Source organism: Panulirus ornatus, chromosome 20, assembly GCF_036320965.1.
Source record: "Panulirus ornatus isolate Po-2019 chromosome 20, ASM3632096v1, whole genome shotgun sequence".
Taxonomy (NCBI): domain Eukaryota; kingdom Metazoa; phylum Arthropoda; class Malacostraca; order Decapoda; family Palinuridae; genus Panulirus; species Panulirus ornatus.
Window position 1 is genome coordinate 2,820,822 of NC_092243.1, and position 15,099 is coordinate 2,835,920.

General features: G+C 44.7%; 1 protein-coding gene across 1 annotated transcript; it reads right to left on the minus strand.

Moving 5' to 3' along the window:
* Positions 1 to 428: 428 nt before the first annotated feature.
* LOC139755771 (probable glutamate receptor) lies at positions 429 to 10,795 on the minus strand. Its single transcript, XM_071674395.1, has 12 exons — positions 10,452 to 10,795; positions 9,940 to 10,060; positions 7,624 to 7,744; positions 6,888 to 7,031; positions 6,230 to 6,320; positions 5,831 to 5,982; positions 4,688 to 4,857; positions 4,279 to 4,496; positions 3,409 to 3,589; positions 3,067 to 3,166; positions 2,233 to 2,362; positions 429 to 649 (listed from the first exon to the last, which is right to left on the minus strand). Exons 2-12 carry the CDS (start codon positions 10,046 to 10,048, stop codon positions 560 to 562), a joined length of 1,506 nt encoding a protein of 501 aa, XP_071530496.1. The 5' UTR covers positions 10,049 to 10,060; positions 10,452 to 10,795; the 3' UTR covers positions 429 to 559.
* Between the last annotated feature and the right edge of the window lie 4,304 nt (positions 10,796 to 15,099).

A 15,099-nucleotide genomic window follows, 5' to 3' on the forward strand; every position in this document is an offset into this window, starting at 1 on the left:
GACGGCCGCAAGTGTGCGGATTGGAGGACTTTGATAGAGGATACACTGCCGTGGACTTGAGATAGAGGATATGGTATGGTCTCTTGTGGAGGACAGAGGAGAAAGAACCTGTTGACTTGGTTACAGAAGATATAAAGAGTGTGGATTCATCTGAAATGTTCTGCTGTTATATATATATATATATATATATATATATATATATATATATATATATATATATATATATATATATATAATGTATATGAAAGAGGGAAAAAGTCGCCTCTTCAATGACTACAGCGATAGAACGACTGGACAGGAGGAAATCGTAACTTGGGAAAAATATGGATGCGAAAAAAGCACATCACGCGTATTTGTATTGGTATATTCATTTTGATGCAATCTAATAACATTTCTTTTTGAAAGGGCATTGAAAATCTTGGGGCCATCTTAGAACATATATGTTGAACAGTTACATACTGGTACATTGGAAGTCTGAAGTGGATCCCGCATAAGAGTATACTTCCATTTGACTTTGACACCACTTCTACACCGAGGCGGCCTGGTCCCGCAGCAAAGGTCACGACCCGTACGCAGCTGCCGCAGCCAGCTCACACAGCAGCACAGTAGCAGCCATCAGCAGACCGCCGCCGAACACTACGAACACTCCCTGACGACAAGAGAAATGTAGTCAGCTGGTGTCTGGTGAGGGGTAGACACTGGGAGCCTGAGTGTATCCCCCACACGGACGGAGAGTGGGATGAAAAGAAGAACGATAACGAGAGAAAGGAGAAAAAGAAAAGGTAAATGGAAAGAAGACTGAAACAGTGAATGCTTTATGGGAAGGATGGTTTCGGTTGATGGAAATGTGGGAAAGACAACCATGATCTGTGAAACAGGTGCTTAAGAAATTAAAGCATTGGATTTGTATGTATACAGCAAAATATTGCTATTATGTCTACGAGTTTACATATTAGCACACGAGAGTCAGGTGAACAAAACATCAAAGTGAAGTAAACATCCGACAGACATATTGATTATGAATGATGCAGTTTCTGGCCTGTTGATGTATTATTTGATAGTTATATTGTATTTCAGTTACCATTACCTAACACAGCGATGGAGGTCGCATGTATACTAAAGATGCTATATGTAGCTGCCTGAAGTCGCGTATACACACAGGAGATCGTTTATGTGTGTCCAGAGGTCGTGTGTACTTACTGTTAGCAACATATACATACCGGAGGCTGTGTGAACCCATCATAGATCATGTATACCCATCAGAGTTCATGTGAACCCATCATAGGTCATGTATACCCATCACAGGTCATGTGTACCCACCAGAGGTCATATATACCCAACAGAGGCTGTATGTTCACACCTGGAGGCTTTCATATACACCAGGGGCCATTTGTACCGATCGGAGGCTATGTATACCCAAAGAGGGCCATGTATACTTGTCAGGAGTTGTCTGTGGTCACCTAGAGGCCATATATACCCATCAAAAGTTGTATATACCTCCCCAGATGTCTGATATCACTGCAGGAGGTCGTATGTGTACATATCAGAGGACGTCTTCCCAACCGAGCTCGTGTATACTCATAAATGGATGTGCTTGTACTGGAGGCCATGTGTAGCTGGCTGTACTGGAGGCCATGTGTGGCTGGCTGTACTGGAGGCCATGTGTAGCTGGCTGTACTGGAGGCCATGTGTAGCTGGCTGTACTGGAGGCCATGTGTAGCTGGCTGTACTGGAGGCCATGTGTAGCTGGCTGCACTGGAGGCCATGTGTAGCTGGCTGTACTGGAGGCCATGTGTAGCTGGCTGTACTGGAGGCCATGTGTAGCCGGCTGTACTGGAGGCCATGTGTAGCTGGCTGTACTGGAGGCCATGTGTAGCTGGCTGTACTGGAGGCCATGTGTAGCTGGCTGTACTGGAGGCCATGTGTAGCTGGCTGCACTGGAGGCCATGTGTAGCCGGCTGTACTGGAGGCCATGTGTAGCTGGCTGTACTGGAGGCCATGTGTAGCTGGCTGTACTGGAGGCCATGTGTAGCTGGCTGTACTGGAGGCCATGTGTAGCTGGCTGTACTGGAGGCCATGTGTAGCTGGCTGTACTGGAGGCCATGTGTAGCTGGCTGTACTGGAGGCCATGTGTAGCTGGCTGTACTGGAGGCCATGTGTAGCTGGCTGTACTGGAGGCCATGTGTAGCTGGCTGTACTGGAGGCCATGTGTAGCTGGCTGTATGTACGCACCCAGAGGCCGGTGAGGGTGTAGGCTTCGGTGACGGTGACCCTGGTGTTGGCCTTGAGGCAGGCCGTAGCGTTGGGCAGCTCGTCTCCCAGCCACTTGAAGTACAGGTCGTGGGACACCAGCCACTCTATCCTGTAGGGACACCTTGTACAGGTCAGCAGGTACAGGCCACGTCACATGTACAGCTGGTTACATATCATCACATGGCAGCACATGGGAAAACTAGATAAAGTAAGACCTGATGGTCTATGACGAGGTCTTCTGCTGGAGGACAGTAATGGCAGTACAACGAGGAGACCAGATATCAGAAGACCTAATGGTCTATGACGCGTTCATCTGCTGGAGGACAGCAATGGTATCCTAAGGTAAATATGTTGACTGTAGTACTTGGAAATCATCATACTTACGTTTTCAATGGCGGACCTGCTGTCCTATATATCGTATCATCATCCTCGGGACATTTATGTGAAGGTCAACACCACCAGATCAGTACGTTCGGGGTCAACAGCATCGGATGTTACTGTGACCAGCAGAGCATCAGGCGGACTACTTTAGATGGTGCACAAATGGAAACGTAGCTCTTCAGATGGTGCATAGATGAAACAAGAGTGCTTCAGATGAGGCACAGATGGAACTAGTATGCTTCAGATGGTGCACAGATGGAACCAGAGTGCTCTAGATGGTGCTAAGAGATAGTTTAACTGCTGCAAGTAATATGTAAATAGCATTGCCATGGCTAAAGTTGATTCAAAAGGGAAATCTGTGCTCTGATAGAACTAGCCAGTAGTAGTTTCACAAGTGGAGTGATGAAAAAGGAAACTCTAAGGCTTCCTCGCCTCGAGTTGATGGCTTGGATCAAGGGCGAGCCTTTGCGACCAATCATGCTGAAGATGAGAGGCCAGTACTGCTCCTTGCCGATGTAGAAGTCGCATCGGCCTGACGGCAGAGGAGGGAGAGCCATAGAAGGTTGTACATGTCGGATGTGGGGAGAGCAAGGAAGACAATTGTTGGGACTGTGTTTGTAGAATCAATTCCCTTCAGTTTATATTAATGAATTACACTGTGTGACTCATCACTTTGATGTCATTATTGTTTTATGATGAAAGTAAATTTACCATCATATACTCGATGTCAACATTAAGCTGGTGCAGTAGCAATGAGGACTTCCACCCACCCACCGTACTTGGTGAAGTCATCGGAGTAGACCTTCCTGCAGGTGGTGTCCTCGACCAGGAGGGCGTAATGCTGATCGCGCACCTCCCGATACGCCGCCTCGTATAGCTTAGAGGAAGCCAGGAAGTGTGCTCGTCCAGCTGGTCGGGTGTCGGCGAGATCTTTGTACACCCCGTGCTTCACCGTCTGCAACAGTGTAGGCCCTTGGTACCTGGTCACTGCTCAGTGGGTCAAGTCATAGTTAGCAGTCCCTGTGTCTCATTTATACGTCGACTTCACTCTTACAGTCAGGTCAATGGTCATCTTCAGTACACCCATTCAAACCACTGGCTTTTAACCTGAACTCTTCGAGTCAGGCCAAAGGACATCTTCAATCGCATCCTCGGTTACCCAGGGTTTGGACGCTTGTTGTTGGGAGGAATGAAGAGGAAGTAACTGGGCAAAAACAATGTGTTTACGCCTCCAAGGAGAGATGTAGCCCTAGATAGTTTGAGAGTATAGAAAACCTGCGTCTTTTCAAAAGGCTTCAGGTTGTAAATGTCAGAGAAATGAGAAAGTAAAGACTTCCAAGAGTTAGCAGTGTTGGGACAGATACTTAAGAGAAAAGTTAGTGGAAAGTGACGTTGACTGGTGAACCAACTGCGAAAAGAAATGACCTACTTAGAAACTGGGTCGGAAATTATGATCGAATAGCCTCTTTGGCGAACTTTTTTTTCTTTTTTTTTGGCTGTCAAAGGTCATCAGACTGATTACGATAACTGAACTCAAGGAGAGACCGTAGTTGCGAACTTGTTTCCGCCAGCACAACTAACAGGAAGCTGTAGTTGCCAACAGAAAGTTGTGGTTGTCAACAACAACAAAAAACATCTAGTTACCGACATATGTTCGACCAGCGCAGTCGCCTTCTCGAAGATGAGGTGCATGTGGGAGTCTGCGATGACCTGAGCGAGGAAGTTGTACTTGACGGGGACGGTCCTGACGGCCAGGAGGGAGGTCAGGGCCGAGCTGTAGGACCTGGCCACGATCAGGGCCACAAGCCACCACGTGGCCACGGCCACACGCACGCTCCAACCCTGGGCCATCCACGTGTAAGCTAAGGGTAAAACAAGACCCGTCACGCTGTTAGAAATTCTTGGAGCTACTTCGATGTGCAGGTTCAAGGAACAAGTGAACGTGAGATCTTGTGTCACATTTAAGCAAGTAAGACGAGAAACATAAATTTATATGTGATATTCTGACGCACACCTCGTGCATATCACAACACATACGCAACCTGTCCCTCACGTTGGTTGAGGAGGGCGCCGTAGACCGACCACCAGTGGTGCAACACTTGGCCCACGTCCATCACTACGTCCTCCTGCCACTGGGAGAGGTCTAGGGCAGCCCGACGTACGTGGTAGAGGACGAGGCCCACCACACCCACACCTAACACCAGACCCGTCCACACTGGCCACCTGCCCGATCGTCAAGACTTGGTAACCTTAGGTACAAAACTCTGTATATTTCATACGACAGCATCGTGAGGTTTGAGTCACCGCTACATGCTAAAGGCCACGATCTTCGGTGCGTAAATTATCCAATGTTCACAGTCCTGGGAAGAATCGGGTTCTACACTCTTGGAGCGCCATCTGTTAAACCTTATCACAGAACTTATTAAACATAAATATAGTATGTATCCTCACAGTTTCATCACAGCTTATTTCGTTCGTGATTATGATTATGTATTCAAGCACAGAAATCACAGTCTATTTGCAAGTTAGCAATCTGTTATTATTGTCATCTACGGTCCCATCTGCATGAAGTTAATTGAATCCACACAGGAATGTATTCCATGAGAATTTCTGTTGCAAGAACTTGGTTCCCTGACTTTAGCCATACAAGCTGGTAGAGGGAGGGAACGACCAATTCCGTTCTACCTTATGTAGACAGGGAAACTGTTGCATGTAACACGAAATATTTACGTAAATCAAAATGTCTCGGGTATTTGAACTTGGCAAGACTTTCTTTCAAGAAACTCGACTTGTTTTCAGTTTTGAAGGAAGAAAAAAGACTTAAACATCATTACGGTCTTTGGAATAGAAAGGTCAACTGGAAAGTCGAAGTGTTACAGAAACTGATCTGAAAAGCCTGAATCAAACACCAAGGTATTTTGTAGAATTTGCAGCAGGACAGTGAAGCTGAGCAAGTGAGAGGGGCCTTCATTTGAAAAAATTGAGCCATATAGGTTGGTGAAGTTCAGAGGTTGAGAACAGTGACATGAGGGACCCAAGGAAGGTCGTGAGGTTGGCCAGTCCGACATCAGAGACCTGGCGAAATAGGGACCCGTGGAGGAGGATTCGCCAATTTAATTGATGAACCCGAGTGACCTGAGGCTGAAGACTGACTTAAAGGACGTTAAGAAGATTAGAAAGTGTAAAGAGAACTGACCTGAAAGGCCTGAGGAAGCCGAGAGGATCGGGTTTTGAGCGAGGCCGCCTGACCAAGATGCGATAGTAGTCGATGAGGATGGGCGAGGAGAAGTCAACGACGCGCGACCTCGAGTACGTCAAACCAAAGGGCCCCAGGGCGAGGTCGGCCTCCTGGAGTGGGAGGAGACACGGCTGAAGATCACGTGGATGATTTACAAGTGGAATATTCTTTAATGACGTTGATAGATTCGCCTGTAATGGCCGTCGTCTTTTGATGGCCCATTCTATATCCTCTTGACCATCATGCATGACACCGGTTGAATGATATGTATTCATCTCCGACGATGCCACTCTTATAGTTGTATAAACTTAATTAGTTGGGTAAACTTACATTAGGAATTGGCATCGCTACACTTACGTTCCGCTTGACCATGCCGATCATACCGTTCCACTCGCCGCTTGTGTCGGGGATGCCCCAAGCTCCATCCGCAGGGCGCACCAACGTGTACCTGCCGGCGAGACACCGTAGGTGACCCACAGAAGTAAATTCTACATCCCGGTACATGCATGACCCCGGCAGGAGTTGGGGACTTTGCAAAAGGCGCCGCTCGAGTGTCTGCCATTGTGCAGAGAATAGTTCAAGGCAAGTTAGATCTTACAGTGAGGCTGTGGCATCCACAGAGATTAGTGGCTTAAAGAGTAAGATCTCTCGGGCTCTCCTGCTTCAGTAGCAATCAAACCCTTGTGATCTCTTAGCTTACATCTGCTAAACAATAAATTTGCTAACGATATTGACGCTGCGGGGAATATATACATTTCCCAGAATTCATTAGTTACCAGATGAGTAATAATCAATATTTGAAATAAGCTCAGTAGAATGTGTTTAAACGATTTTGGAAGCGGTAAAGATTTAGATCTGGCTATAGTTATTATGGTATTATGTCTGGTGCCAAGCTTATGTTCCACCCGGTGAGGATTTAATCTGAGGATTTAATCTTCGTCACGCAAGCAGTGCAGAGCTGATCAGACCAGGACACCTGCCTGCTGGAGACGTAGGAACGAGATGCCCCACTTACCTGAAGTTGAGGGCTTTGGCGAGCGCCTGGAGGAGGTTGGCCATGGGTCCCCTGATGGTGATGTTGCCGCTTGCGTCCTGGCTGACGGCGATGTGCGGCACCCACTCCTCTGCAGCCACCCGCACCCTCACCGGCTCCTCCCACCTGCGGCCACGGCTGCGTCAGGCATAGTTCACTTACCACAACGCGGTTCCTCATCCCCCCTGTATCGTCTGCGTATCTCACCAATGGTTCCCTTGCCTAGTGTGTGGATATCCGTAAGGCATCTCAAAAGTTTTAGTGGCTTGCATTTATGGGTGTTTTACGTGTCATTTATCTGTGTGTCTGTCTGTATATTTTTACTCGTGTTGCGTTCTCTGTGTATTTCCCCGAGAGTTTCTGTCTCTGTCTCCTCGTGCGTATTGTCTTTGCTGTATCTGTACACAGAGCCAAATCTCTACTCGACACCCACCACATAGTATATCTTAGGCTGTCTGCTGTCTTACATTTACTAATTTAGACGTGAAGAGTTAGCTAACACTCACGTTCCCATGATATAAGATTGAAATATTTGATTTTTTATTTCTATTTTTTCCTCCCACTTAGATTGCATCACATACACAAGTAGTTTATAAATACCTTTCAAATATACGTGTACTTGAGTCAGGCGGGAGACACGTAACGATCACCGCCCCGCCAGCATTGCAGGTGAAGGAATATAATAATTATCGTAAAAACTCCCTCCCGCACCACTGACCTGAAACTTGTGGGGTCCGTCATCGGCAGCTGCTGCTGCTGCTGCACCTCACCGCTCGCAGCGCCGTCACTGAACGCCTGACGCTCCCCTCTGGTTAGGTTGGAGACCGCCCGGGGCCACGCTAATGAAGCAGACAATGCAAAATGAATGTGTAAAAGGCAATCCTGGGAAGGTATTATTCAGGTTCTCACATAGATTCGTTCATTATTCATCTCACGCGAAGTACTTTTGAGTGCACGTCTTCATTACATGTCTGCAGTCGGGAAATGTCTTTTTGTTTTTTTTTAGTTATTGGATTAGTGTAGCCTTGATTTATTTGGTCCGTTTCATTAGAATATAAATGCATGAACTCTCGCATCGACACCACACATTAAGTAAGAACACAAAACACTTATTAATGATTTGTCGCCGGTAACGTAGAAGTAATGTAGAAGCCTAGCATCCGTGAGTAGCGGAAGAATCGCCCAAACTGGGAAGAAAAGAACTCGTCTGAAAACTGTAACGCAATCATTTTTCTACCTGTACCAATAGAAATGTTGTTTCTTGATGGTCTGATTAACGGGTATCAGTTCGAAGTGGTGCAGCTGAAAACTCAATACTTTAAAGAAATTAAATGTTGCTAGACGTAATACAGGTCATGATATTTTGGCACAAATCGATTCCAGTCGTCTTGCCAGCAGCAGCATTGTTCACGAGAGCAAGTTAGGAATTCTTTTAATTTTTTTGTTGGAAATTGACTGAATATGGTTGGAATGAAATCCAATCATAATGGAACTATTCCAAGACACTTGAGAACGAAGAGCAGAATGAGCCATGACATTTATGCAGTTTATCTAAGATTATTGTAATGTATCGCCCCATGACAGTAGCATTATTTTGATATTTGACGATATATATGTACTTGCCCCAGCGCTAATAGTGTCCATGATTCTTTAATTGTTCCGTACGATAAGCTGCTCTGTACGTGCACTTCCATGCCATGCTTAAGAATGTTAGGTTTTATAGGTTATCCAGAAGTCTATAATCTTATTCTTGAGATGTCTCAATGCCTCTGTGACTAAAATATTTTCATGGTAATCCAATATTACGAACTTCAGTCTCAATTGATTTTCCTTCCGTCATGATTCGCAGTAACCTCTAACTTTAGTGATGTATAACAAAGGACATTATCAATAGCTATATTGAAACACTAGACTCAATCTTGTCAGTCTTCCAGCTCTCCGTCACATGCACGTGTTTTGAAATATTAGACTTTTGCTTTCGCTCCACCGGGCTTACGGACGCTGCATATTTTCCCAGTTTTATCCATGAGATAATCGAGACTATTGTGAAGGGAGGTTAATATTAAGGAAATGGAGGATCCATACGCACTTTAGTTCACCACAGGAGCAATGTTGCGATCCATCCGTAAATGAAGTGTCGTAAGGAACGATGCGATATCATTACATATTTTGGTATATATTTCAGTATGGTTGGAATTCTTGATTAAAACAGTTCAGTAGTCCAGTACCGATGGTGGGAACTCGACGACTGACAAGTCACCATGAAAGATAGTGAGTGTAACTGACTTCGTATTTCTTTTCAGTCCCCCCCCCCCCCTCCCTGGAAACTCCAGTCACGGGCAAGAGACAAGGCAAATTATTTACGAATTATAAAGTGAAAGACCTGCCTTTTAGAATGCGCCAGGTTATAGTTACTGGGAAAGGCATGAGAGGGTAGAATTCCATAACGTCGATGTGTAGAGAATGAGTTATCAAATTTGCCCTCCCTTGTGTTCCCAACGGCCACACAATAATCATGTGACGTAGCAGCTTGCCGAGTGTAGCGTGGTCTCGCTAGTGGTTTGGGCTCACAAGCAGCCAGCTCTCGCGAGCAAAAACCAAAGGGCATGCGGGTCAAGTTTAGAAGTTAGCTTCAGGGGGTTTATAAGTAGGGCCGCTTTCATAGTCTTAAGTTCATTCCAACACCATTATTGTCATGAACAACACTAGAGGCATATTGGTGCATATTTTGTAGTTCCATGATTCATGGTTCAAGCATTGTGAATGGTACTGAAGATGCTGTACGATGGTGATCCACTTTAAGAGGTGGGATTTGGCCTGTTAGAAATACAGAATGTGACCCCAAGTTAGAGCAATGGTGGATCTGAATTGTGCTAGCTATTGTGGACCTGTTACTTATACTGAAGATGAAAGTGGCCTATTTTACAGGTTAGGTTAGGTTAGAGAAATGTTAACTTGGTCACAAACTAAGCCACGATAGAAGTAAGGTGGAATTGTGACCCATGTGCTAAGGACTGTTGACCCTTGAACGTACCGTGAAGACTCGGAGGGACCTCAGCTCGAAGACCAGCTGTATCGAGTAGTGTGTAGGTAGCGAGCGTGGACGCCGCCGTAGCCATCAGCATCACAGCCATTACGAACATCTAAAGCGTAGGCTGCGTAGCGTATCACCAAGAGATAAAAATAAGCGGTAAATTTTCAGGGTTGTTAAGGCGTATCAAAGTAGAGAGACAACAGCGAAATTATTGGACCTGTGCTTTTTATTTCTTTATAGTGTTCGTGTGATGGAAATTTAGTATATCTCAAATATATATCATCGTTGGTAGGATACATAACAGCTGTTTCAAAACGTGAGGCAGTTCAAAAATACAGTCTTGCATAGCATAGACATCGACACACGGCGGGTTGGAGTAAAATCATGGCAGGTATTTCATACACTGAATACACCTTCCTCAGTGACAATTTAGATGTGTTAGGTCATGGTGTTTGGCATGTTGGTCTAGATACTGGGCTGTCAGAATATTAAACCTTTCCGGGTCGACTTACTTGCGTGTGCAGATGGCCGCTTCCACTAAAATAATTACTCGGGGTGACTTCAGAGTTGCTCAGCTTACAAGTAGCATATGATGCATGGAAATGGTGTGCACATTTCCTAGAAGTTTCGTTTAAAGCCAAGTGACAGGGATTATTAGTGTGAAACCCGGGGAATAACCTTAAAGCCGACTAGATCTGAAAATGGAACGAGGACAAAAACGAAGTGTAAAGCTTAACAGAGAGGCAAGGCGAACACCTCAAAGGAACAGTATAGTAGGCAGAGACGCGTCTGCCACGGAGGATGCACGCTGTGGGCCTTAGGTTATATACAGGTTGGAGGTGACCGGTCATAAAATATTACTGGAGCAAGACGGAGGGTCTCATCCTTGTTGGGCTCACCACCTGGATACCCGATGATCCTCTCTCACCGCCTTGGGCTGCTCCACTGACTCATACATGTCTTGCTCCGTCTGGGAGAAGATACACATACGTTTATATGGAAAGAAACTTGCGTGGGCACATATTTATATATAACATAGTGTTATTAGCTGATTCCATCTGTAAGTGGTAACATTGAGTCGCGTTATTTTGACGAGGTTTAACATGCACCGCGTGGAGTGTACCTATAAGCTGTAAGAACTTCATAAAATGAGTCACTGGGTCTGATGATACATAAACTAATGATCCAAACGTTTCAGTATACATATGAAATACCAACGTTGCTTTTATTTGAATCGCAAGATATTCCAATTGCCAGTCAACTATGGATTTTCTTAGGAATTACAGCGAGAGAAAGCCAGGCACTAAATCCTACTGCTCATGTATGACATTTCCCAGCATGTATCAGTCACATGGCAAGGGGGGAGAGAGGGTGGTCCCTACAGCCATTGGAGACTCACTCGTCGGGCACATTTGGCTGTTCCCATCGTCCCTCGTCCCAGGCCCATTATTTTTTAAGCTTCAAGAGCGCATGTGCACATTTTGTGTGCATATGAAATCATCTTTGTACATTTTCAGAATCTTTTGCGCCAACGAACTCCATTGGTTTACAAAACAGAGATAAACAGTGTCTTTTATTCTGGATAATGGCTTACAAAGTAACAACCTGTTATATATATTCAGAAACACCCCTAGGAAAAGGAGACAATAAAGCTAAGCACTTTAGGGTATTACCATATATTTAGAGTGAGGAAATATATACAATAGAGCTTACGTACACAGAACCAGAGGAAACATGGAATGGAGTCATGTAACCTAGTAATTAGTGAGAGGCAAGGTTAGCACAATGAGTTACATGATCCACTCTACCTGGCCTTGACATCTACTGGGTGACATCAGGTAGAGAGAGGGTCACGCTGACCATTGTGCCAAGAACTCACTTCTCGCTCATTACAATGTTACTTGACCACATTCCAAATATCCTTCGGTTCTCAAATATGACTTCTATTGTGTCTATTTATCACTCTGTAACTGATCCTCTGAAAATGGGGTAATAAATGAAAGTGCTAAAAGTTCTCATACTTCCTTTTCCCAGTGCTGTTTCTTCATTTATGAAGTCGTGTTTGTTGTGATTTTCTGCAATATTATATATGTATATATATATATATATATATATATATATATATATATATATATATATATATATATATATATATATATACCCTTATACTTTGTCGTTCTCCCGCGTTAGCGAGGTAGCACAAGGAAACAGACTAAAGAATGCCCCAACCCACCCACATGTATATACATACACGTCCACACGCACATATACATACCTATACATTTCAACGTATACATATATATACATACCCAGATATATACATATATACACATGTACATAATTCATACTTGCTGCCTTTATTCACTCCGTCGCCACCCCGCCACACATGAAATAACAACCCCCTCCCCCTGCACATGCGCGAGGTAGCGCTAGGAAAAGACAACATAGACCACATTCGTTCACACTCAGTCTCTAGCTGTCATGTATAATGCACCAAAACCACAGCTCCCTTTCCACATCCAGGCCCCAGACGCTTCACACGCCCTGGTTCACACCATTGACACCACGTCGACCCCGGTATAACACATCGTTCCAATTTCCTCTATTCCTTGCACGCCTTTCACCCTCTTGCTTGATAGGCCCCGATAGGTCAAAATCTTTTTCACCCCATCCTTCCACCTCCAATTTGGTCTCCCACTTCTCGTTCCCTCTACCTCTGACACATATATCCTCTTTGTCAATCTTTCCTCACTCATTCTCGCCATGTGACCAAACCATTTCAATGCACCCTCTTCTGCTCCCTAAACCACACTCTTTTTATTACCACACATCTTTCTTACCCTTTCATTACTTACTCGATCAAACCACCTCACACCAAATATTGTCCTCGAATATTTCATTTTCAACACATCTACCCTCCTTTGCACAACTCTATCTATAGCCCACGCCTCGCAACCATATAACATTGTTGGAACCACTATTCCTTCAAACATACCCATTTTTGCTTTCCAAGATAATGTTCTCGCCTTCCACACATATTTCAACGTTCCCAGAACTTTCGCCCCCTCCCCCACCCTGTGACTCACTTCCGCTTCCATGGTTCCATCTGCTGCCATATCCACTCCCAGATATCTAAAACACTTCATTTCCTCCAGTTTCTTCCCATTCAAACTTACCTCCCAGTTGCCTTGTCCCTCAACCCTACTGTACCTAATGACCTTGCTCTTATTCACATTTACTCTCAGCTTTCTTCTTTCACACACATTACCAAACTTAGTTACCAGCTTCTGCAGTTTCTCACCCGAATCAGCCACCAGCACTGTATCATCAGCGAACAACTGACTCACTTCCCAAGCCCTCTCATTCACAACAGACTGCATACTTGCCCCTCTCTCCAAAACTCTTGCATTCACCTCCCTAACAACCCCATTCATAAGTAAATTAAACAACCATGGAGACATCACACACCCCTGCCGTACACCAACATTCAGTGAGAACCAATCACTTTCCTCTCTTCCTACTCATACACATGCCTTACATCCTCGATAAAAACTTTTCACTGCTTCTAGCAACTTGCCTCCCACACCATATATTCTTAGTACCTTCCACAGAGCATCTCTATCAAGTCTATCATATGCCTTCTCCAGATCCATAGATGCTACATACAAATCCATTTGTTTTTCTAAGTATTTCTCACATACATTCTTCAAAGCAAACACCTGATCCGAAGTGGTACACCGGAATTGATGTGCTGTCAATGGACTGAACCAGGGCATGTGAAATGTCTAGAGTAAACCATGGAAAGGTCTGTGGAGCCTGGATGTGGATAGGGAGCTGTGGTTTCAGTGCATTGCACATGACAGCTAGAGACTGAGTGTGAATGAATGTGGCATTTTTTGTCTGTTTTCATGGCACTTACCTCACTGAAGCTGGGATTAGCAATGCTGTTTCCTGGAGATTGGGGAGAAAGAATACTTCCATGTATTCCCTATATGTCATAGAATATTCCCTATATGTCATAGAATGCAACTAAATGTGGTGAGAGTGCGGGCTGGAAATCCTTCCCTCCTGTTTTTACTTTTCCTAAAGAAGAACAGAAAAGGGGGTCAAGTGAGGATATTCATACTTGCTTGCCTCCATCCATTCCTGGCACTACCCAGCCCCACAGGAAACAGCATTGCTACCCCTCTGCTATGGCGGGGCAGGCCCAGGAAAACAGACAAAAAGGTCACATTTGTTCACACTCAGTTTCTAGCTGTAATGCGTAATGCACCGAAACCACAACTTCCTATCCACATACAGGCCCCATAGACCTTTCCATGGTTTATCCCAGACGTTTCATGTGCCGTGGTTCAGTCCTTTGACAGCACATTGACCCTGGTATACCACATCCTTCCAATTCACTCTATTCCTTGCATGCTTCTCATCCTCCTGTATGTTCAGGCCACAATCCCTCAAAATCTTTTTCACTCCATCTTTCCATCTCTAATTTGGTCTCCCACTTCTTGTTCCCTCCACCTCTGACACATATATCCTTTTTGTCAATCTTTCCTCATTCATTTTTCCTTATGTCCAAACCATTTCAACACACCCTCATCTGCTTTCTCAACAACACTCTTTATATTTCCACACGTCTTTATTACCTTTTCATTACTTACTCAATCAAACCAAACCACCTCACACCACATATTGTCCTCAAACATTTCATTTCCAACACATCCACCCTCCTCCATACAACCCTAAGGAAGGAGTGGCACTACTGGAGCAAGAGTTGTGGGAGTATGTGATAGATTTTAAGAAAGTAAATTCTAGATTAATGTGGGTAAAACTGAAAGATGTTTTGGAAGGAGGTAAATTACTTGTGTAAGAAAAGGCTGGGCTATATGATAATTGAGGTATAATTGTGGGCTAGGGGTTCTTCTTGCTAATAAAATTGGGGAAGAGCCTGTAAAGTTATATGGTGGAAGAGGAATGGTGATCAGGAATATATTCTAAAGGGAGGTGGATGTGTGGGATTGAGCCACAGAGCATTATCAGATTATGTGTAGATAGATAACCAAGCAAAGGAGAGGCTGTTGGATGTGAATGTTTCTGAAAGGGGTGGCAGGAAGATTTTTTTTTATCGTTTTTGGTTTTTGGTACTGAGTGAGCCTATGGTAG